Source organism: Lithobates pipiens, unplaced genomic scaffold (assembly GCF_037356315.1).
Source record: "Lithobates pipiens isolate NorthernLeopardFrog02 unplaced genomic scaffold, aLitPip1_a1.2 Scaffold_18, whole genome shotgun sequence".
Taxonomy (NCBI): Eukaryota; Metazoa; Chordata; class Amphibia; order Anura; family Ranidae; genus Lithobates; species Lithobates pipiens.
In genome coordinates this window covers 262,823,859-262,849,501 of record NW_027507758.1, presented here as the reverse complement: position 1 = coordinate 262,849,501, position 25,643 = coordinate 262,823,859, and the positions used below count along the sequence as shown (strand labels likewise).

The 25,643-nt window shown below is 40.9% G+C and overlaps 1 protein-coding gene across 3 annotated transcripts in view; it reads right to left on the bottom strand.

Annotated features, from left to right (window-relative positions):
* The window catches only part of ARHGAP18 (Rho GTPase activating protein 18), a 200,756-nt gene that overhangs the window by 4,807 nt on the left and 170,306 nt on the right, over positions 1–25,643 (bottom strand). For all 3 annotated transcript variants that reach the window (XM_077486888.1, XM_077486889.1, XM_077486890.1), the window contains exons 9-13: positions 21,569–21,728; positions 15,172–15,254; positions 14,726–14,932; positions 6,741–6,887; positions 3,906–4,030 (exon numbers count right to left, since the gene is read on the bottom strand). In XM_077486888.1, coding sequence (XP_077343014.1) covers positions 3,906–4,030; positions 6,741–6,887; positions 14,726–14,932; positions 15,172–15,254; positions 21,569–21,728 — 722 coding nt within the window. The remainder of the gene's footprint in view (positions 1–3,905; positions 4,031–6,740; positions 6,888–14,725; positions 14,933–15,171; positions 15,255–21,568; positions 21,729–25,643) is intronic.

Here is a 25,643-nt window from a genome sequence, read left to right as displayed (position 1 = left end):
GACATGCAACCGAATTTAGAAGACTTCAGATTTGCTTTAAAGGGTTTTTCAATGTACCACAATGAAAAGGTGCATAGGAGGCAGTCAACCATGGGAAGTGGTTGTAATTTTGTCATACCTGAGCCCCTTTTAATTCAGGGCTCCTAGAAACTCAGAAAATCTTAAGGCCCGTAGACACGGTCAGAAAAGCTGAAGTTAAATTTCGTACGATGAACGATCTGCCAATTTTCTGATAGTTAGAATGCTGCTTTTGACAGTCGATTATGAATTTTCGGCAGACAAAGACTGGATGTGCAGGCTCCAAAATTTTTGTCTGATGTGACCACAACGTCCGATTTTCTTTTCATTAGTATGGTTTTCTGCCCAAACAAAAAAATTTGAAGAGCAAGACTACACATGCTCAGAAATGAAAGAACACATACAAAACAATTCAACACATTACGTCACTTCTGACGTTGAATTCTGTCGCCCGAAAATGTTCTCATGGTTAGTACCCTTTTCACTTTCGATTTGAGACGAACATCCAACAAAAAATTTATGAAAATTCATCCAATAATCTGACCGTGTGTACGAGGTTTTAAACGTTCAACAAATTTTAAGACTTCAGATATGCTTTAAATGGTTTTCCCAATGTACCACAATGAAAAGGTGCGTCAACCATGGCAGGTGGTTGTAATTTTGTCATACCTGAGCACCTTTCAATTCAGGGCTCCTAGAAATTCAAAAGGAAATCTTAGCAATGCAACAGATTTTAAGACTTCAGATTTGCTTTAAAGGGTTTTCCAATGTACCACAATGAATTCTGCAATCTGCTTGTAAACACTGTGGAAACACTCTTCCTCGGCATGCAAAATCTGGTACAGCTCTGCATAGAAACCAATCAGCTTCCAGGTTTTACGTCCAAAGCTTAAATGAGCAAGCTGACAGGCTACCATGAAGAGCTGCAACCGATTTTGAGAGCTCCAGTTTTTGCTGCTCCTGTGTTAGTAAATCTCCCCCATTGTCTTCAACCTAAGACCGTTGCTTTGTGTTTTATGCGTTTATGGGGGTTATTTCCGAAAGGCAAATACACTTTGCACTGCAAGTGTACTTGAAATTGCACTGCAAGTGAACTTGGAAGTGCAGTCTCTCTAAATCTAAGGAGTAGATCTGAAATGAGTGGAAGCTCTTCTGATTTTATCATCCAATCATGTGAAAGATAAAATGCTGTTTTTTTATTTTCCTTGCCTGTCCCCCTTGGATCTACAGCGACTTTACTTCCAAGTGCACTTGCAGTGCAAAGTGGATTTTCTTTTAGTAAATAACCCCCTATGTGTTTCTGCTGCTACAGCAGATTTCACCAGCAGGTGGCTGCAGGTCAAACCTGTATTGCACAGATCTTGGTCTTGGGAAAAAAAAGTGATGTGAGGCCTTTTTCAGCCTTCCTTAATCATATATACCCTAAATCACAGTTCTGTTTCACAGCATAGTTTCACGTTCAAGTTGAGGATACTGTAACGTTTTATTTTCCCACTGAGGGATTCTGCCTCTTCCTGGTTCTTTCCTACTGCCATCACACCTTCAGCACACAGATAGGCTTTTCCCAGTGAGATCCCATCTCCAGCACACACACATATGTTATTTCTCTGTATAACTCCATCACACTCTTGTTTCTCATCTAGAAACCCCTTAAAAAGAGAAGTATGGGTTTTGCTTTTTTTACCCATTTATACTTACCTAGGTGGATGCAGCATAGGTCTGATGCTGCATCTGTCTCCCGCCGTGAGAACCAAGCCCTCGAACATCGCCGATGACTCGGTTCTCACAGGTCCGAGAGTAGAGCTGCTGACTCTCAATCAGCATCTCTCCTTTCTGCTCCTCCATGCTCATTGGAGCGCTGAGCTGTGGAGGGGTGGGGAGTGGCTGTCTCAGCAGATCACTAAGAGGCTGAAACGGCCATCAGTCCGTGGACTGATTTCAATGACGTCGGCAGAGAGCGGACTTCAGAGCACTCTCTGCTGAAAATGAGTCACAGGAGTGCAAAAAACGAATTGCACTCCTGTGACCCATAGGAAAAGCCCAGCCAAACAAGCTCAGAATGGACTTCTACTTTAAATTATAGTCACACAAAAATTGCCTATTAAACTCCCCATAAACTTTGCACATTGAGTCCTTGAGGTTCAGCACTCAGAGTGAATCTCGGTTCAGCAGCAGTTCCTACTTCCTCCCCCTTTATGCAGTAGTAGGTTTCTAATTGCTTTTTAGTAATGATTGAGCGTATGTGTCGTCCAATGGTTTTCCCCTATATCCTGGCCCCAGCACACAAACTTAATATCTATACCACTTGTAGATACCATAGCCCAGTACACAGAGCCTTGAAGCCAGTTTTAAACAGCAGAGTATGTGCTTTAATCTCTCATCACCATCTATTATGGGCATTAATCCCTCAACCGCCAGTGCCCAATGTATGTGCAATTACTCCTTCATGCCCAGTATGTCTGTTAACTTTTCAGTACCAAGTCTCCAGCACAGCTCGATAATCCCTCATTTATTCAGTGCACCAAACATAACAGGAGTCATCTCCACAGACTCTCGTGCAATAGTAATCCAAGCTTCACTGTTCTAATTCCTTAGGTAAACATTCCCCGACATCAAAGATGTGCCTAACCCCCCCCCAATCCCACAGCAACACCTCCACTTTTCTTTGATTCCATGACACAGTCCTTGCTAATAACATTCTTTAGGCCACATGGGTGATCCAATGAGTTTTGCAGTCGGACCTGATTGGACCCTCCAGTCTCGTCTATGGAGTGGCGGATGTCAGCGAACACATAGCTGCCGACACCTGCCACCATCTGAGACAATCCTGTCCTCCAAAAACAAATGGATGGTGGTCCTATTCCCCATACGTCTGGCGGATCAGATCGGATGGCATCGCATGGAAAGGAACAGGTGGTCTGTTTCCATCAAAATTTGCCCATAGGGGAGAGCAGGACTGTATCTGTGTCCACTCTGCATAGCGGATCAGACACAGGCCTGAAATCCGCCTGCTCAGCGGAGATCTCCCGCTGAGCAAGAGGTTTCTGCTTCACGGAGGCGCCTGTGTGAAAGGGGCCTAAATGTTGCCGTCTCCTTTTCAACTTCCATTGTCCTCAATTTCCCCTCACATACTTCTCCTATTTAACTCTGGGTTCTCATACTCCCCACTGTCATACCCTCTGCACTCCTCCTGCATTCTGAACATAATGCCTCATAATACCCCCCACACCCCTCACCAGCACATACAATCTCCCATACCCTCTGCTCTCCTGCACAATCTGCCTGCTGTCATGCGCTGCACTCCCCTCCAGTTTTCTAAACAAATTGGCCACTGTCATACCTTCTGTACAATAATCTTCACATACTGCCCACTGACAATCCATTCACATTATTATACAGTATATACTGCTGAGAAAGACTTCAACCTCTTCTGCATGTGCCTTTCCTGTCATGCCCTCTGCACATATTTCCCCTTCTCTTACCCTCAGACTCTCTCCTGCACACACTGCCCACTGTCATACCCTCTAGACCCCTCTCACAAACATATGGCCCACTGTCATACTTTCTGCACTCATCTCCTATACTCTCAGCACTCCTCTCTGGCATATACTGCCTGCTGCCATTACACTCACATTATTATCCAGACAATACTTTAACATTGTTATATCCCCAGCCTTTAGCCTTTCTGCATTGGGTGCACTTTTTCTAGTGTTACCTAAACCCAAAGAGATAAACTCCCATTTTCCATGAAAGGAGATATCTTCTATATTAAGCTAGCTATTGCATGTATGCACATTTAAAAATGGCACAATATGAAAATACATTGGTCCAATCACGGATACACAAAAAGTTACAGGTGTCTAATCCACAAGTTTAGTTAGATATACCTTTCTTGATTGAGGAAGCGTGCCAGAATGTCACCTGCTTTTAAATCTTCTGTCAGTTGTACCGCCATAGAAACTTTGGAAAACTGAGGAGCTTGTACCCGTATAAATCCCTGAGGTTTATCATTCTAAGAAAATAAAAAATACATACACATAAGACACTCTTAGGAAATTCACTCTGACAAAAACAACTGTTTAATTTAACATACTCACTTGCTCATTTAGAAAGACCTTTAACCAAAAAAAAAAAAAAAAAAATACTAAAAAATAAATAAAAATAAAAAAACCCTGCTTCATTTCTAAATTAAAAAATAAAATAAATTTAAATAACTCAGACATTAGAAAGTTTTCCTAGCCTTTTTTTACAGGTGCTCTGTCTTCAAATGCAGAACCTGAATAGTTACGGTCATAAGCAAAGAAAGGCAGTCCTATTCAATAGTTCAATGTATGTGGGGGTCAAATTTAGATCATTCACAAGGCAACCTAAGCAGAACAATCAACACAAAAATAGCAGGCTGGTGCATATGCAATGTATTTTTGGAAGCAGTCTAAAATAGGCTGTATGGTTTTAATACTCTGACACACTGCATCTCCAATAAAATTCCTTAGCAATGGCCCCTACAGGATACCTGTGGGCCATTACTAAGGAATTGTATTGTATTGCTATTTGTAACAATTGCTTTGATGTTTTTGTTGTAATTTATGAATGTTTCTGTATATTTTCCAATAAATGTCATTTTTACCAATGCTTTTTTGTATAACTGGGTACCGCAATAGTCCAATTTGCTTTGGGAGATTAAGGGCAAATATATTTTTTGGAGTATCCCTTGCTCAATCCCCTTCGTCGTCCTCCCTGTTTTTTTAAACCTGAAATAATGTATGTAAGCATATACATGCTTTTTCTTCTAAAACGTTACAGTATACTGTATACGCTTACAGAAAAATCAAAACCCATTCCTATAACATTCCACTAGAGGGCAGGAGATACACACAATATTCAACTGAACAGGATAATGCATTTGCTGAACTAGATGTGATATAAAAGGTAATTTAATATATATATTTTTTGGCATTTAAAGATTAATACATTTTCCCACAAAAAGTTGTTATTTCTTTGCAAAAGTATGAATTAAGCAGATTGAATATCCAGAATCTACTAAGGATCTATGAATTCTACTTCCTTTTAAATTAATTATTCAGTAATTGCATTCTGCATCCGGTACCAAATAGAATATGTAGTTTGAGGAATATAAAAAAAGGAACTGGAGGAAGCAAGTTTTTGAAGTGAGAAATGGTGAATGTTTTATGATGGAAAACTGTAGTAGTCTGCAGGGAGTCACTTAAAGTTTCCTGTCCCTGGTACTTGCTGATAGTAACACTGTGCACTTTTGTTTCATTGATACTTGCATTCCCATCATCTTGTGGATCTTAAACCATCATCCAAACTTCAGGCAGAACCCTGAAGACCCTGATTTGCAACTACTGATACTCAGAGGGGATGCAGTTCCTTCTTTTGCCAGGAAGCACTGGACCACCGATGTAGAGGAACACTACACCATTGGTCAGTGACTTCACCACCAACAATGTAAGAGGACTACCAATATAAGAGACCATTTCACCAGGGACCATCAATGTAAACCGGCACTACACTGTACTGACCATCAATGCAAGGTGGGACAAAACTCCTGACTACCACTAACAACAATTTAGGTTGCTTGTGGCAGAGGAGTACTGTTAACTGTTATTAGTGTGTAGTGAGAACCAGTGTTCTAAAATATTGTGATCTGCATGCAGGAAAAACAAGAAATCTTCATGTACTTGCAACCTCTTAATAAATTCAAGTCAAACAGCTGTAAAGTAGAACTAAACAATAATGCTTCGTACACATGATCCGACTTTACGAAAACAAAACCGTGGAATTTTGTTCAAAGGTTGTTGGCTCCAACTTGTCTTGCATACACACCGTCACACAAATGTTGACCAAAAATTACGAACGTGGAAACGTGGTGATGTACAAGATGTATGACGAGCCGAGAAAAAGGAAGTACAATAGCCATTGCAGCTCCTTGGTTGTTCCGAGCATGCGTGGACTTTTGTGCGTCAGACTGTACACACGAACCTGCTAGCCAATACTTTTTGGCGGAAAGACAGACAAAAAACGTTCGATGGAGCATACATCGGTCAGACTTTCAGCCAACAAGCTCCCATTCAACATTTGTTGTCGGAAAATCCGATCGTGTGTATGGGGCATAAGACTTATTTAAAAGTCCTGCCTACACATCTAGTTAAAGCGGTGTTCCACCTATTTTCTGCACTTTTTCTCTATGGTATCCCCTTAGCTCATTTGTATCCCAGTGTTTGGGGGACTGGAACTCCCCTTTAAAAGGTGTTGTATAAGTTTTTTTATAAAATCTGTTCTTTTTATTTCAGTCTCTCTGTCCAGTCCTGTGCGCGCTTCCAAAACTTTCTCCCTTGCGGTCCCGGGTATTATCGCTAGCAGCCGCTAGCAATAATCACAAGAGAATCCGGCAGGCTGGTTTTTCCCCAAGTTTGTCGATCAATCAACTTGGTACGTTCAGCCTGCCCATTAACGTTTCAAATCTTGGCCGGTTCAGCAGGAACCGGCTGAACTTCAAACCCGTGTATGGCCAAGCCTTAGTTTATACAGCTCCTTTAAGAAAACAAGCAGAGATGAGAAATTAAAGAACATTTCTCAAAAAATACAGGCGGAAAAATACACTATAACAATGAGATCATATTCAGTAGCCATTGTAGTAATGTAAAACATATAGTGCATAGGATGCAGAATCATCTCTATTTTATTTATACAATACTCACATCAGCGAGGCTTTTTTCTGCCTTTTCAGACTTCTCTCGGTCATATGCCATCCTTTTTAAAAGTTTCTTCACAGCTTTTTCCTTGACATTTTTCTTTTGACTGACAATGTTATGTTGCCTTACTTGTGCAATAAGGAACTTTGGGATCTGTGTATGAAAAATGATCTATTATTTTGTATTCAGTCAGTTACGATATGGCACTTACACCTAAGAAAACTAAAAAAGAAAGAAACATATAACCTATGAACAATTATTTTTCAGAATTTTCCTAATCTGCCAATAGTCAAATTAGCTTATTAACGCAAGAATCTAATATGATGATTCGCGCCACCTGGTGGCACACTTAAAGTGGAAGTAAACTCCCGTATCGTTTTCAGCCAAGGAAGCTGCCATCTTTGCCTCTGTTTAATCTTCAACTGCTATGGTGCTGCACATGTGATTCATTATGACACCAGCCATTGGATGGTTTGATAGTTTGGCTGAGAGCACAGCCAATGTGCAGTTAGCATTCCCTGATGGGTTTACTTCCACTTTAAAAGGCTGTGCTTGTGTGGTAGAGCTACACCTCTGATGATATTCACTCAGATGAAACATGCCAGGTTGGTTATGAGACACAAGCACACTGAATGCCGTGGCTGTTTTGTTTTATGATGATCGTTCTTATTGACTGTACATGTAAGTTGCTACAATAAATCCTTTCACAAGTGAGACGGGCTTCACTATATGCTGCTTTATTTCCATTTGGTGATGATATCCCCTTGATTGGGTGAGAGGCCCACGTACTGCTGGAAGTATACTGCTTTGTTGCTGCCTGGGACAAGTGAATGGATGCTTTGCAGTGTATTTTAACCATCTACTTCATGGTGATTGACGAGTTCAGATGTGATCCCTTGGGAAGTTATTAATCAATGTCCATCACTTGCTGATATCTGGTAAGCCGATTTGATTCTCACGTGGCGTGGTGTGGTGTGCTTCCCTATACACACTGAAAAGTGGAGAGTTGTCTAGTGGCTGTTTAGCATGTGTTAGCATTTCTATGTCTGCAACAATCAATAAAAGCCTAATGTAAACACTAATGCAGGGGGGTATTCAAACTATGGCCCTTCACTAGTTCAGGAACTACAATTCCCATCATGCCTAGTCATATCTGTGAATGTCAGAGTTTTACAATGCCTCGTGGGATGTGTAGTTTTGCAACAGCTAGAGGGCCTCTACTTTCAAGATCCCTGGATCGTTTCTGTGTCCGTTTGTTTCCACCCATTTATTTGTTGACGCTACAAATACACTTTGCATTGAAAATCTCATTGTTTTATATGGTGCCTGTTGCTTCAAAAAAGTACAGAAGCTTTGTCTTCAGGCAGATTGTTGGCCCTAAGGACTTCAAAAGGGAGCTACTGAAAAACATTTTTTTTGCCAAACTGCATGTCATAATAATCATTAAAAAACAAAAGGAAAAAAAAAAGCGATCCTGCCTCAAAGAAGCTCCTGCACAGCACATTACTCCTTAAATTGTAACTAAACCCACAACAGTAAAATCTGTCTGTATATGAAGTAAAGCATGCTTGTTATACTCACTGTGGAAGCTAACGGGTTAATCCTCTGCATTGTGTAAAATGGCTGCTTGATCTTGTATGCACAGATCATCCCCTCCCTGCAATGTCCCACTGGACAAGACCAGATAAGACAGAGCCTTTGGAGTCAGGCTGCACATGCTCAGTTTGGTGTGTATTGCTAGAGAGGGTTTTTTTTCCCTTAGGAGAGTGCATGTGATCAGCACAGGGCCAATCAGCACTGTCCAGACATGTCCAGACAGAGGGTCAGGAGCCCTGCAGCCTTATAGGACAGCTCAGTGCAGCATGAAAACTCCTACAAGCTTCACCAGGAAATGATGGAAATCAGAAGACTCTTCTAACTGCCAATGAGAAAAGGATTTAACGGTTTATATTTACTAAAATTATAGAATTTCTGTGTACGACCAGATATACTGAACGCAGGGTCTTGGGTTTAGTAACACTTTAAACACGTGAAAAATGCAAAAAGCACAAAAAAGCCTGTAAAATGACATAAATACACTATGCTCAAAGTGTGATAGTAGTGCTAGAAAATAGGGATTTACATTTTTTTCATCCTTTTCCCACCTCAGTGCTCCTGATCCCCCTGCAAACTCAGCTGTTTCCTCTCAACATGCATGCACTTGAGTGTTGGTGGCACATTCTGGATTCACAATTCTAGCCTTCCAATAGTCAGAAAAAGCAAAATATAAATGCCCAATGTATGTTTGCAAGGCCACTTGTAATCTCCATTAAGCTCGTAAGTGACAGGATGACAACAAAGGAGCACAATTGGTAGACAGGGACAGAGTGTTGTCCCTGCATAACCGGAAGGGCCTGACCAAGGATCTGTGGCAGTATTTTCAGTAATGTTTTATTGAAATCCACAGATGACTTGTGGATTTACATTAACATATACATACATACATACATACATATATATATATATATATATATATATATATATATATATATATATATATATATACACACACACATACACACACACACAGTGCCTTGCGAAAGTATTCGGCCCCCTTGAACTTTTCAACCTTTTGCCACATTTCAAGCTTCAAACATAAAGATATAAAATTCATTTTTTTGTGAAGAATCACCAACACGTGGGACATAATTGTGAAGTGGAACGAAATCTTTTGGATATTTTAAACTTTTTTAGCAAATAAAAAACTGAAAAGTGGTGCGTGCAAAATTATTCGGCCCCTTTACTTTCAGTGCAGCAAACTCACTCCAGAAGTTCAGCGAGGATCTCTGAATGATCCAATGTTGTCCTAAATGACTGATGGTGATAAATAGAATCCACCTGTGTGTAATCAAGTCTCTGTATAAATGCACCTGCTCTGTGATAGTCTCAGGGTTCTGTTGAAAGCGCAGAGAGCATCATGAAGACCAAGGAACACACCAGGCAGGTCCGTAATACTGTTGTGGAGAAGTTTAAAGCCGGATTTGGATACAAAAAAATTTCCCAAGCTTTAAACATCCCAAGGGGCACTGTGCAAGCGATCATTTTGAAATGGAAGGAGTATCAGACCACTGCAAATCTACCAAGACCTGGCCGTCGCTCTAAACGTTCAGCTCAGACAAGGAGAAGACTGATCAGAGATGCAGCCAAGAGGCCCATGATTACTCTGGATGAATTGCAGAGAACTACAGCTGAGGTGGGAGAGTCTGTCCTTAGGACAACAATCAGTCGTACACTGCACAAATCTGGCCTTTATGGAAGAGTGGCAAGAAGAAAGCCATTTCTCAAAGATATACATAAAAAGTCTCGTCTAAAGTTTGCCACAAGCCACCTGGGAGACACACCAAACATGTGGAAGAAGGTGCTCTGGTCAGATGAAACCAAAATTGAACTTTTTGCCCACAATGCAAAACGATATGTTTGGCGTAAAAGCAACACAGCTCATCACCCTCAACACACCATCCCCACTGTCAAACATGGTGGTGGCAGAATCATGGTTTGGGCCTGCTTTTCTTCAGCAGGGACAGGGAAGATGGTTAAAATTGAGGGGAAGATGGATGCAGCCAAACACAGGACCATTCAGGATGAAAACCTGTTGGAGTCTGCAAAAGACCTGAAACTGGGACGGAGATTTATGATCCCAAACATACAGCAAAATCTACAAAGGAATGGTTCACAAATAAACATGTCCATGTGTTAGAATGGCCAAGTCATAGTCCAGACCTGAATCCAATCGAGAATCTGTGGAAAGAGCTGAAAACTGCTGTTCACAAACGCTCTCCATCCAACCTCACTGAGCTCGAGCTGTTTTGCAAGGAAGAATGGGCAAGAATTTCAGTCTCTCGATGTGCAAAACTGATAGAGACATACCCCAAGCGACTTGCAGCTGTAATCGCAGCAAAAGGTGGCTCTACAAAGTATTAACGCAAGGGGGCGAATAATTTTGCACGCCCCACTTTTCATTTTTTTATTAGTTAAAAAAGTTTCAAAAATCAAATAGATTTCGTTCCACTTCACAATTGTGTCCCACTTGGTGATTCTTCACAAAAAATAAAAATTGTATATCTTTGTTTGAAGCCTGAAATGTGGCAAAAGGTTAAAAAGTTCAAGGGGGCCGAATACTTTCGCAAGGCACTGTATATCTGTATGTAGCCTTAGCTATATACTATACCACGCTGTGTTGCAGCAGTGAGACGCAGTTCTATGATGCCATCCACCCACCTCTCAATCTCAGCCAATCAGAGGAAGCCTTGTATTCATTCAGAAAATACAAAGTTTTCTGTGCATGGCTGAGCGGCACTCAGCACAACTCAATTTTGTCCTAGGAGCAGGATGGGAAGTCCCTGTACCGCTGCTGAAACACAGCACTGTACACTGCCGAGGCTACATACAGTTTATAGAAAGCACACAGACTCTGTATCCGTTAATGAATTGAAATGGTTCAATTGGACAGCTTGGTCCAAAAAACTATTTAAACTTCACTAAAACTTATAGATCAGAAGAGAAGGACCATGTGTCGGACTGTAAAGTAAAGGCATACTGAAATAGTCTGAATGAAGGACTGCTTAAATGTAGATATTGATGGATGTTGTAGTCCATACTGCAAGGAAGACTCACAGTAATCACATTTTTTATGGAAAGGTGGGAAGAATATTTTGGAATAGTGAGCAAGCTGAATTATACAAATTCTAATAATAATTACTATCACAACATCAAACTTGAGCCAGCCATAAATGGATCAAAATTCGGCTGGTTCAGCAGGGACCAGCCAAGTTTCGATCCATCTATGGGCAGGCTGGTTGTACAGAAGTCAAGTTTTTTTCACAAGCAGTGATCAATGTATTCGGCTGGTGGGGAAAGCTCAAGACTGTGTTGATGGGGGAATCAAGCAATTTTCTTTCCTTCAATCCGTGGTTGAAGGAAAGAAAATTGCAAAATGTATGGCCTGCCGTAGCCATATTGTAATAAAAAGTCACATACAAGGCTGTACAAGTGAACCGGAAATATATCTCATTCAAAGCATTCTGGACAAAGTAGGATTACACTCCCAATAACAGTCAGTCTTGTACCTATAGCCAGTCACCAGTTCTGAGATAAATAAAGACTCCATTATAAAAGATGTAAATCAATAGCATTTACATTATGGGACTTGTAGAGTTCTTAATCACCATGGAAACTTCACAGTCACAACTAAGATGAGATTTCTTTTTTCCATTTAGCCATATATGTGTACTTATACAGTATGTGATTAGACATTAGTGTATAGAGAACCGGTCTCAAATTAAGAGGAAAAAAAAAAAAAAAACACAAAGCACAGCTTCCTTTAACAGGAGGTTATTTACGAAAGGCAAATCCACTTTGCACTGCAAGTGCACTTGGAAGTGCAGTCGCTCTAAATCTAAGGGGTAGATCTGAAATGAGTGGAAGCTCTGCTGATTTTATCATCCAATCATGTGCAAGCTACAATGTTGTTGTTTTTTTTTTCCCCTTACATATCTCCCTTGGATCTACAGTGGATTTGCCTTTAGTAAATAACCCCCTACGAGTGGCCAGGAGAAAACGGATTTGCAAACTTTTACATCAGGCTACCTCCCATCCATCATGTTTAGGTCCTGGAAAAAAGGAAACTGATGCAGTTTATTCCATTTTTTCTGAACCTGGACAGACTCAAAGGTAAGAGAATGTAAATGGACACATATCCGTTTACATCCGCCTGTCCACAGACTTACATGAAGCTTCCAATCAGGTCCACTTGGGCTTTCTCTTCAGGTCTTCCTGTCAGTTACACAAGTAAAAGGCTACAGTGACAGTGTGCAGGAGACCTGCATGGCACCAGAAATCTGCTTATCGCTGGTGCAATGCTTTTCAGGCTCCAAAAAATTTTTTTTTTTAAATGCCACATGCAAAAAATGTGCATTTATTATTATTATTATTTTTTTTTTTTTTAAAGTGAACTTATCTTTTAAGCTTTGTCAAAAAACAACAACCTGGAAGCGAATTGGTTTCTAAACTTTCTATGCAGATCTGCACCAGATTTTGCACTCTCCAGTTTTAATAAATCAACCCCTAACTGCATTTGAGCCCCAGCTGTCATATTTATTTTGCCTGTGTGCCACTGTTTCTTCACTACTACTTTAATTTTGTTTTTGCATCAGCATATCATTTGTTCTGTACATAAGAAGGAAGGGAAGAAAATGAATAGGAGCGGAGCTAGGCAAGCATCAAACTGGTCCTTGAACAGGGGATGGTGTACATTTTCAGTGCGGACATCATAAGAAAGCAGGACAATGCATCTGCTGAAGTTAAAATGACTAATGCCATGTACAAACGATCGGACATTAATCGGTCATTCCGACAACAAAATCCATGGATTTTTTCCAACGGATGTTGGCTCAAATGTGTCTTGCATACACATGGTCACACAAAGTTGGTCGGAAATTGTGAATGTCAAGAACGTGGTGACATACAACGAGGTGAGAAAAATGAAGTTCAATAGCCAGTGCTGCTCTTCTGCTTGATTCCGAGCATGCATGCATGACACACAAACTTTGTGTGTCTGAATTGTGTACACACGATCGGAATTTCCGACAATGGATTTTGTCGGAAAAATTTGAGAACCAGATCTCAAATTTGGTGCAACGGAAATTCCGATGGAAAATATCCGAAGGAGCCTACACACGGTCGGAATTTCCAACAAAAAGCTCTCATTGAACATTTTCCGTCGGAAAATCCGACTGTGTGTACGGGCATTACTCTCAAATTAGAGTTGTTCTTACATTAGAAACCCAGAGTAATAATGGAAGAAAACATACTTCTCAGAATAAAGCCCGGATCATACATTTACCACATCATGCTGAGTAATAAGCTTTAATTGCTTTTTGACCGATTTCTCTCTTAAATGTGCTGGCATGCCTTCCTGTGAGCTGTCAGCTCTTCCCCAGCACTGGTACCATGATCCTCCAGAGCTGGACCCTGAGGACTGGGAAGACATATGGGATTTCCCATTCAAAATTCTAGTCTCCCTACGAGACCATCTCATTCAATTTAAGATTCATAGAGCGTATCTCACGCCTTATTGGTTACACAAAATGAGCGTTCCCTCTCCCTAAAGTGCTGGCGATGTGTCCACTCCTTGGGTGATTTCACCCATATATTTTGGTTTTGTCCTAAAATTTGTGTATATTGGGCACAAGCGCTCTCTGTGGAAAACTCGATAGCAGGAGTCTCCAATATTTCCATCCCCCAGAGTATGTCTGCTAGGTCTGGTAGAGGATCTGGTACCTAGAATGGTGGAAAGAGCCCTGATAGTTTTCTTCTTGTTCTATGCTAGGAAAACTATCACCTTATGTTGGAAGAAACGGGCTCCCTCTTCCTTTGGTAACAGCAAGTTAATGCTGCCTTGCTCCTCTATAAAGAGACATATTTGCACAGAGGTTGCCCGAAAAAATCCGAAAAGTGATGGCAGACCCTTCCACTGTGACATCTGTTTAAGGCGCCTGACAGGTATCCCTTATTATCCCCCCCCCCCCCCCCCCATCAGCCTGAGGGCCGTCTTGGGTTCGCAATGAGCCTGTGGGTTGACACACCGTTATTATTCTCCCGCTGAGCACGAGCCGCATTATTTGTTCTCACTGTCTTGTTCTTAATCTTTATCATTATACTGTAGTGCCTTTTTCGGAGCTCCTGCGTGGGTTTTGTGTCAGGTTTGTTTTTTGTGTTATTGTACATTTGTGTATGTTTTGTACTTTTTGTATACGCCAATAAAAACATATTAAAATATATATACATTTATATAAAAAAACTACCAAAAAAAATGTGCTGGTGTGCAAGTGGCATACCCTCTTAAATAATTGGGTGTTTTATGACAAACGTTTAAATTGACTGTCCTTTTAACATTCTGTAATACTGGCATTTGTATGGAGAAAGATTATGACAGCACATGTGTATCCACTTACTGTCCAGAGGAGTTTCTGGTATTTGATCATGAAAAGCATGATGTTAGCTGTCCGGGCCGCACTGGTTACAGCGTCTTGGTCTACACCTTTTATTGAGGAGGTATGGTCAGTGAAGAGATTAGGAGCCATTATCATGGCAACGTTCTTCAGAGTCATTTTGTTCTGCTCTCTGTGATCCACAACCTTCTGTAGGAATTCAAGTAAAGCCTAAAAACAGGACACAAAGGATATTTTGCATTCAGAACAACAAGATCAAGTTTATCCATGTGCTTTCAGTTACACCGTTTTAGAGAATGGATCTATTGTTAACAACTCCAACCCACTGTCTGCTTTTAAATGTGTCCACAAACAAATTGAATATTTCACATTTACAAAAGGGCATGCATTACTACACAAGAGGAATGTGCAATAAATTTAAAAAAATAAATAAAAAATTAAAAACTGACCTTCAGGGTGTCACGGTGAATATCAGGCAGCAGAATGACCAGAAGATTCAGAGCTTGGAGTCTATGCTGTTTTGTTGGGAGGTCTGTAAGTAGCAAAAAGCACCATACTAAATATAGGACTAAGAAGAATGAATATAACTAGACAAGATGCAATGCCTGTCCATGACAGCCCAGAATTGACATTTTCTGTGAATTTAGATTTGATACATCAATATGTAAGGATATTTTATACAAAAGATATACACCCAATTCAATTCTGCTGTAAACAGAAATAGATTTATTAAAACTGGTGCAAAGAAAGCTAGAGTCTAGTTACCAAAAATGCTTTGTTGTCGTTTTAGATAGGAGTTAGAATGCTTGCTTCCTTACTCTATCAAGTTATTTTTTTCTTCCTCTGCCTATCTAGGGAGATTTCCCTTCACTTCCTGTTCTGGAGATACAACTGTAAATACGAATAATCTCCAAAATGAACAGAATTCCTATCTTACAAGGTGTCACAGGAGCAGAGATCAAATAGAGTTTATCTCCAGAACAAGGCATAGGCTGCAATAAAACCTTGACAGAGGGGCTAAAAAAAAAAATAAAAAAAATATTGCCTTTGCATACACTTTAAAAGTTATGTCATTTTGTAATTTTGTAATTTTTCATTTTAAATCGCCCATGTTTAAAGCCAAACTTTAGCCAACACATGTTTTTTCTGTTTTGGATGGAGGAGGAAAGGGCCTTTCTCAGAACGTTTATTCAGGACAAGGAGTGTCTTGAATATAGATGGGCGCAGGTGTGTTCAGGATCCTAGTCCCAACCCTCCCGCCCCGATCCCACCAGGAAGCTGACACTGCACAACGCTAATCGCAGGCATTGAGACATTTTCTGATCTGTGCAGCTGCGGACCGGGAAATGTCTCACTGCTTGTGATTAGCGATGTGCAGTGTCAGCTTCCTGGCGGAATCGGGCAGGTGGATTGGGACTAGGATCCCAAACACGCCCGAGCCCATTCCTAGTCTTGAACAATGTCATTGACAAAAACTCACTTTTAGGAAGGTAAGGCACATCTCCCCAGTAGGACGAGTGACAAAAATAAACACCTGAAAAGAATTTCAAATCGTTCTCTCTCTATCCAAAGCTAAATCATTTTTAGAGTCAGGTTGTATTAACAAGTGAGCAGTATTCTCTGTCTAAATACATTTTAAAGTGTTTGTAAACCTATTCATACAAGTCTATGCTAGACCCTCTATTGGAGCCTGGCATAGCACATGTTGGATGGGAGCTTTTTATCAGAAATTCCGACCATGTGTAGGCTCCAGCGGACAGTTTCCATCGGAATTTCTGACACACAAAATTTGAGATCTGGATCTCAAATTTTCTGACAACAAAATCCATTGTCAGAAATTCCGATCGTGTGTACACAATTCTGACGCACAAAGTTCCACGCGTGCTCGGAGTCAAGCAGAAGAGCCACACTGGCTATTGAACTTTTTCTCGCCTCGTCGTATGTGTTGTACGTCACCGCGTTCTTGACATTCGCAATTTCCGACCAACTTTGTGTGACTGTGTATGTAAGTCATTAAGTCATTTAAGCTTCAGCAGATGCATTGTCCTGCTTTCTTATGATGTCAGCACTGACAATGTACACCATCCCCTGTTCAAGGACCAGTTTGATGCTTGCCTAGCTCCACTCCAATTCATGTTCTTCCCTTCCTCATGTACAGAACAAATGATATGCTGATGAAAAAACTAAATTAAAGTAGTAGTGAAGAAACAGTGGTACACAGGCAAAATAAATATGACACCTGGGGCTCGAATGCAGTTAGGGGTTGATTCTCGGCTCATTGTACATCACGGCGTTCTTGACGTTTGGAATTTCCGACAACATTGTGTGACCGTGTGTATGCAAGACAAGTTTGAGCCAACATCCATTGGAAAAAATCCTATGGATTTTGTTGTCGGAATGTGCGATCGTGTGTACGCGGCATTAGTCTTTTATAAAAACGAGGCTTCTAAATACCTGTTTAGCGCAGTCTTCATGCTGGTCACATGACTCGTGGCCGCTGTACAGCTCCGATATATGGATACTGCAGGAGGTACCGAGATCTCCCTCTGACGTCAGCTAGGGAGGTCACATGGCTGCTCATCCCCTGCTGCAGTAGCCCTGAAAACCTAGCCGAGAGTCTTGTCGCCGGCCTGAAAATCACGCTACACGGGCATTTACAAGCCTCGTTTTTATAAAAGAATAATACAGTGTGCTAAACCAGGCTAAAATAGAGGGTCTGGCAGTGAGCAGGGACATACTCTGACCACAGTGGTCAGGGCTCAGCAGCCCTGGTTATCATGGTCAGAGCAGAGAGGGGATACAGTAAGTGGCAGGATCAGACAGTTGTTTTTTTTACAGTTTAGAGGGGGGCAGATTACACAGCACAAGTACTGTGCTGTTTAATCTGCTTTAAGGGACCAGAATCTGTACTTTATAAATTTTTTTGGGGGGGGTTAACAACCACTTTAACCACCTTCAGACCGGACCATTTTGCTGGTATATGACCAGAGGTCTTTTTACAATTTGGCACTGCGCTGCTTTAACTGGTAATTGTGCGGTCATGCAATGTTGTACCCAAACAAAATTTGCGTCCTTTTCTTCCCACAAATAGAGCTTTCTTTTGATGGTATTTGATTGCCTCTGCGATTTTTATTTTTTGCGATATAAACGTAAAAAGACCGCAAATTTTGAAAAAAAATGATATTTTCTACTTTTTGTTATTAGAAAAATCCAATAAACTCAATTTTAGTCATACATTTAGGCCAAAATGTATTCAGCCACATGTCTTTGGTAAAAAAAAAGTCAATAATTGTATATTTATTGGTTTGCGCAAAAGTTGTCACATCTACAAACTAAGGTACGTTTTCTGGAATTTACGCAGCTTTTAGTTTATGACTGCCTATCTCATTTCTTGAGGTGCTAAAATGGCAGGGCAGTGCAAAACCCCCCCAAATGACCCCATTTTGGAAAGTAGACACCCTAAGGAAATTGATAAGTGGCATGTTGAGCCCATTGAATATTTTATTTTTTTGCCTCAAGCGATTGAATAATGACAAAAAACATTTTTTTTTTTTTTTTCACAAAGTTGTCACTAAATGATATATTGCTCACACATGCTATGGGCATATGTGAAATGACACCACAAAATAAATTCTGCTGCTTCTCCTGAGTACGGGGATACCACATATGTGGGACTTTTTGGGAGCCTAGCCGCGTACGGGGCCCCCGAAAACCAAGCACCGCCTTCAGGCTTTCTAAGGGCGTAAATTTTTGATTTCACTTCTCACTACCTATTACAGTTTTGAAGGCCATAAAATGCCAAGATGGCACAAAACCCCCACAAATGACCCCATTTTAGAAAGTAGACACCCCAAGCTATTTGCTAAGAGGCATTTTGAGTCCATGGAATATTTTATATTTTGCCACAAGTTGCGGGAAAATTACAAACTTTTTTTTTTTTTTTTTTTCCCAAAGTTGTCACTAAATGATATATTGCTCACGCATGCCATGGGCATATGTGAAATGACACCCCAAAATAAATTCTGCTGCTTCTCCTGAGTACGGGGATACCACATATGTGGGACTTTTTGGGAGCCTAGCCGCGTACGGGGCCCCGAAAACCAAGCACCGCCTTCAGGCTTTCTAAGGGCGTTACAGTTTTGAAGGCCATAAAATGCCAAGATGGCACAAACCCCCCCCAAATGACCCCATTTTGGAAAGTAGACACCCCTAAATTTAGGGGTACACTAGTGAGACTAGGTAATAAATGGCGGGTGCCCTGAAACTATAAAAAAAATAACTAACTAACCAACCAGCGTCACCTGTAACAGTTATATGGTGATCACTGGTGAAAGGGTGAACTAGGGGGCAATCAGGGGGCTTTATGCGGTAGTATATGGGGTCCCTGGCGCTATAAAAAGCTGCGGCGAACCTAAATACCTACCTGCCTAACTAGCGTCACCTGTGACACTAATACAGCGATCAGAAAAACGATCGCTTATTAGGCTGGGTTCACACTGGAGCGATGCGGGAACGCCATGAATCCGCGGCGGGTTCCCGCATCTCATGCCTCCCGGCGGCAGTTCACACTGCCCTATGCGAACTGCTGGGAGTGTCAGTGAAATGTTATTGACACCCCCAGATCAGTTCGCATATCGCAGTGCGATCTGCAAACTCGGATCGCATGGTGTGAACACCCATGCGATCCGATTCTGCTGCGGGCCAAAAAAAGGGTCCCGTGCGAATTTGCGGCGGGTGCGACACGAATTCAGCCATACTATCTGTATGGCTGAACTCGAATCGCACAGAGATCGGATGTGATTTGCACTGCAGTGCGGTGCGAATCACATTCGTTCTCATAAACCGCTGCAATGTGAACCCAGCCTTAGTGACACTGGCGACGGGGGGTGATCACGGGGTTAAACCTTTATTGGGGGGGTTAGGGGGGCACATTAGAACTAAAGGGGGCTAACCCTAACTGCCCTAACAGTTATTACAGTCACAAATGACACCAATGCAAAAAAAAAAAAAAAAAAGCAATTGGTGTCACTGTGACTGGGGGGGCAGGGGTAATTGGGGGGTGATCGGGGGGTAAAGGGGGGGTGTGAGTGTGCCTGGCATGTTCTACTGTATGTGTGGTGTGTTGGTGCAACTCACCAAACCTCTCTCCTCGGTGCCGGAACGAAAAATACCGACACGGAGGAGAGAATACATCACTTCCTCTCCTGTGTTTACATTACAGGAGAGGAAGTGATGTCACGGGACATTTTCATTAGTCGGGAGCGATCGCGAGGGGGTGGCCATGAATGAATGGCCGTCCCCTCGTCCGGGATCACTCCCGAACGAATACCGACCGCCGCAGGCACCGGGCGGGGGCCCAATCGGGCCCCCGACCGGCGGGCAGGCAAGGACGTACATGTAAGCCCTTATGCCTGCCCGTGCCATTCTGTCGACGTACATCGTCGTGCGGCGGTCGGCAAGTGGTTAAGGAGAGGTATGTACAATGGAACTACATGTTGGCATTGGGGGTTATTTACGAAAGGCAAATCCACTTTGCACTGCAAGTGCACTTGAAAGTGTACTGAAAGTGCACATGGAAAGGCAGTCGCTCTAAATCTAAGGGGTAGATCTGAAATGAGGGGAAGCTCTGCTGATTTTATCATTCAATCATGTGCAAGCTAAAATGCTGTTTTTTTATTTTCCTTGCATGTCCCCCTCGGGTCTACAGCGACTTTACTTCCAAGTGCACTTTCAGTGCAAAGTGGATTTTCCTTTAGTAAATGACCCCCATTGTGTCCACTGTAGCATTGCCAGTGGCAACGCAGAGTAGGATTAGTCATAAGAAGAATTACTTTGATGCAGTTGGTCAGTTTAAACATGTATTACAATATATGTGAACTAAATATCCCTGTTTTTCATTGCATAGTTTGCTGAAATATAGCAGCATGGCAGTGTGCAGAGGGTCCATCCAGAATTTGTAGTGTTAACATGTGGTAACACCCGTTTAACACCATATTATATACATACGTACACACTATTGGGATCTGAGCACAGGTATGTCTCGTTTTCGTTACAATGGAAAAAGGATGCACTTAAACAAAAAAAAAAAAAAAAAGCTTTGCAAGCATACATGCTGTGCATGCTGACAGTATACACACCTTTATGTGTTATAACATAGAGGATGCTACTTATAAGATTTAAGCCCTACTGCTCCTCTTGACCTTCCCATTCAATGAATAATCCCAAAACGCAGACCTCAGATCAGCGGGAGATCGTGTCCAAATGTCACAATTTATGCTAGGCTGACTCCTGCTCTATCCCTGTGATGAGACACAGGGTCTCCATTGTACTCTATGAAAAAAAGAACTGCGGCCAGCCAGTTCACATGAGGATAGAGGTTACCTATAACGAAATATAAAATGCTTATCTGTTGAACGAAATCAGAAAGTACACAAAAAAAATTAAATAAAAAAAAAAGAAGCTTACTGTGCATAATACAATTATAAATTTAACTTAAAATTAACTTGACTAATAAAAATGCTTAGACTTGCAAAATTAGTCATATGACGCGCCATACTGCGCTATACTCCGTGATCTGTTAACGATGTAATAAGCGACACAGTGTCGTACTGAGCAAGAGGGAGTATAATAGAAGGTCCAAAGGCCCAGCTGTCAATAGCTTCATTATTCCGACCATAAATGCCCCTTTGTTGCTTTCCTACGCTTCAAACAAAATCAATTTCATAATACAGCGGCAACTGCATCTTAAGGGTAAAATAAAATTCTCTGCTGTAGGACTATCATACTGCATATTAAAAAAAAAAAAAAAAAAAAAAAAAAAACAGATGATTAAATTAATTATCTCACATTGCACAGAATGAAAAGCTTTCATGTATTCCACAGTGAGTAATGGCAGAGGGAGCTCGCGAATGAAAAACTTTAGAAGGCTGGCAGCGTCGTGTTGTTTCACTGTATCCCAGTTGAAAGTTCCTTCATAAAACGTGGCTTCCAGTTCCTGGCACAGAGCCTGCAAACAATAAAAGGGTTGATCAGAAATAGTGCAAATGCCAAAACACTAAATCTATGTACTAAAACCAGATACAAAACAAGTGGCACCACAGGCATTTATTAGATGGCTGCCAACAAAAGATAAACAGTTCTTCAGAAAGAATTAAATCTTTTGACAACAATATTTCTAGATGGCATCTATGACTTTTTAATGTAGGTTAGCATGCCATCAGCCACACACCAAAAAAAAAAAAAAAAAAAAAAAGAAGAAGAAGAAGAGCTCTGACTAACGTACATGACAAAAAAGTACTGTGCACATTTAGGAAGTTGTGGTAACCGATTTCACCCTTGCACATAAAATAAAAAAACAATGTTATACAACTAAAAAGTCATCATTTCCTCTAGGAAATTGGAGGTTTCCAAAATACAAATCCAAGATCCTTTTATCTAACTAAATTCCAAAAAAGTTCATTTAAAAAAAATCTTTTTAAAGTTAATATTACTAAAACTGTCTGAACATTGATAGAAATTATTTGTGGGATATAGGACATTGCGGTCACACATTATCTTCACATGAGTCATCAGCGCAAGCATATTATGCCTGATCACAGTTTCTAAGCAACCTCAAATATAGGAACTGACAACAGCGCAATGTTTATTGAAGAAACATGCATGGAGCTCCAGAGGCTGAAAGACAGGTCTGATACTGGTAAAGATGTGCTTAAACAATAGTTTAAAGAAGAAATGAAAGCCAAAACATTTATGCATATGGTGAGTGTAGAACCCCCCCCCCCCTTTTTTTTTTTTTTAGGGGGGGGGTGATCCTTTTTCCAACTAAATGATTCTTTTTTCTTTATTTTTTTTTCTGACATGTTGGGGTTACGTCTTTCACTTGGATGCTATAAGTTCCACTAGTAAATATAGCTGGATAAAACAAAATCTGTGTCTGTCTTAAGTTCAGGCTGCAACAAAATGTGATTATTATTCTTTTCTATACCCAATGTACATATAAAAAAAACACTATAAATACCCATTTTATTATTATTATTATTTTTTTTTTTAAGTGATGATATATCCTCTGTTCCTAGCTGCATTTCAAAGCTGGGGGAGGAGAAATAGCAGCACGCCAGTCTTCCCAGTGAATGGCTGTGCATGGAAGAGGGCGTGTCAACACAAGCCTGATCATTAGCTCCCAGCACAGGAAAAAAAAAAAAAAGACCATGTTGAGAAGGATGCACTCTCATGCCTAGTGTGGTCTGTTTCTTAAGTGTTACTAAACCCATAACAGTAAAATGAGTCTGCATATACAGTAAAGCATGTTATACTCACTTTGGAAGGTAAAGGGGTAATCCTCTGCATTGTATAAAAAGGCCATTTAATTCTGTCTTCTCTTAACCTCCCCTTCTTCCACAGTGCTGAAATAACAGAGCCTTGGGGGCAATCTGCACATGCTCAGTTTGGTGTGTATTGCTAGAGAGTTTGATTTTTTTTTTTGGGAGGGTGCATGTGATCAGCACATGGCCAATCAGCACTGTCCAGACAGAGGGTCAGGGGTCATGCAGCCTCACAGGACAATCCGGGGAAAATTAAGACTCCTCCTAGAAGCTTAAACTAGACACTATAGTCACAAGACTGCTCTAATTGCTGATGAGAAAATGTATTTAAAGCGGTTCCAGGGGTATATGAATTAGGTCCTCTGAGCCAAGGGCTGTAATGGACCCACCCTCAGCCTATGACTGGGCATTGAAAGGAGTAGTAGTACTGTTATGAGCTTATCTCCACATCACTCTGCTTTTTCCTCCCATCAGCATGTTCGTTGTCAGCACATGACCAGATTGGCTTCTTGTGCTGCTTTTGACTGCTAAATAAACAATAAAAAAAAAAAAACAGCAACATATACAGTGCCTTGCAAAAAAGTATTCACCCTTGACTTTTTTTTAACTAAATTATATGTGATGGATCAGAACACAGTAATCTAAGTTGGTGAAGTAAAATTAGAAAAATATATACATTAAAACTATTTTTCAGAAATAAAAAACTAATAATTCCGAGAGAAGGTAGTGTCCCGGCCTCCCCGGTGCACAGAAAGGCGAGGAAAGACTGAACTTAGTTTCCTCTGGCATTCAGCTGAGTTTACCCCGTTCTTAAGGTACGTCAAGCTCCATTTTGTCACATGTGCTATAGCAGTATCTTCTCAAACTTGTGCTATCCTGCACCCTCTACATTTACACATTCATTCAGAGAGGACTTCTCCTTTATTGGACATGAAACGCTCTCCTTCCAAAGCATCTACCACTAAACGAGACAGGGGAGTGTCAAATCTCTCCTTATCTCTTCCATTGCATCAGAACACTCCAATACTGTGACTTGGACCAGATTGAAATAGGTTGATCAGTCGCAGCTCAAACTCTTTTTTCCCCGCAGATTTGGAACTCTTACACTCGTTATTACAGGCCTGGACGACGCTGTCTATTACAAGGGAGCTAAGACTACTTAGTTAGAGTTCAAAACCTAACTGTTGTATCCCCTCCCCCCCAAAAAAAAAAAAAAAAAAAAAAAAAAAGAGTTCCTGAAACACTAGGTTTTATTTGCTAATACGGTCAGCCGGTTACCTTTACAAGTGTTATGTTCCATTTCAGAGATGTCCTGCAGAACATATGTCCCTAGAGGTTTATCCTGTTGCCCAGACAATTAGCAGGTTACATTCTTTACCTGTCCATCTCCTGTATACGAGATGGTAATATTTACAGATGTTTTTCCGCTTGTGTTACCACTACATGATGCTGATAGCTGGGGTGACAGGGGTCTTTTTATTTGTTCAAGATGTTTAGCTATTCTGTTTATTACTCCTAAATGTGGACTTTGAACCTCCTTGAATCTCTTGTTTTTTTTTGTTTTTTTTTTAGTTGGGTTCCTTCCTCCTTATAAGTAGTGTCTGTTCAATATAAAAGTTATACGTATACGCTTATATTTCAAGACGGTACTGTATTTTATTGAGCTACATTCAACTGTCATACTTCTATGTTCATGATCTTAATTTTTCATCGGTTTAGGGGTATCCTCTTAGATTCCATCAAAAAAATTTAGACCTAGCCATCACTCTCTCTCCTGATTGTCACCCTTCCTCCATTGTATAAATCAAGCGCAACTTATACACGTTAAACACCCGTGTCCTGCAAAGTGCCTTAATATTCCCCATGTATGTATTCCCCTTTAATGAATATGTTTGTCCCCTTAAAAAAATTTTCATTGCCTGTGTTAACCCTCTGAGTAGCAACGGATTACTATTTCTACATCTATCTCTTATATATCCTACTCCCATCTTCACTAGTCCTACCACTCCCTACAACAGCACAGTCCTCAAAGCTGTGCTGACCCCCTCCGACAGGAGACAACTCCTTCAAGGCTGGATAGCTGGACTATCCTTGCAGTCGGTATTACCCTCGCCCCCCCCTTCACATTCCTCTTTAATATCTATACCGTAAATTATCTGTCCTTTCCATACCTACCCTCCCCCGCCCCACCCCATCCCTTCTTATTTTCCTCTCTCTAAACCAGCTAGACGTAACACATATAAATTACTTGCCTCTCTATAAGCTTTCTGTAACACGTGCCAGAATGCCTATGTCAAAAACAACATCCATCAAGAACAAGCTGAAAATAATATCCCTCAATGCAAAAGGGTTGAACATCCCAGAAAAAAGATCACAACTCCAGACACATATGAAAAAACTTAAAGCGGATGTCATCCTTCTCCAGGAGACACATTTCAAATCTGAACAAATACCCAAATTTTCAAATAAAGAGTTCCCGATATCCTACCATGCAACAAACCCTATCGCGAAAACCAAGGGAGTCTCTATTCTGATTTCAAAACGCACACCCTTAGCCATTACTGAATCACTAATTGACGTAAATGGCCGCTATGCCTTTA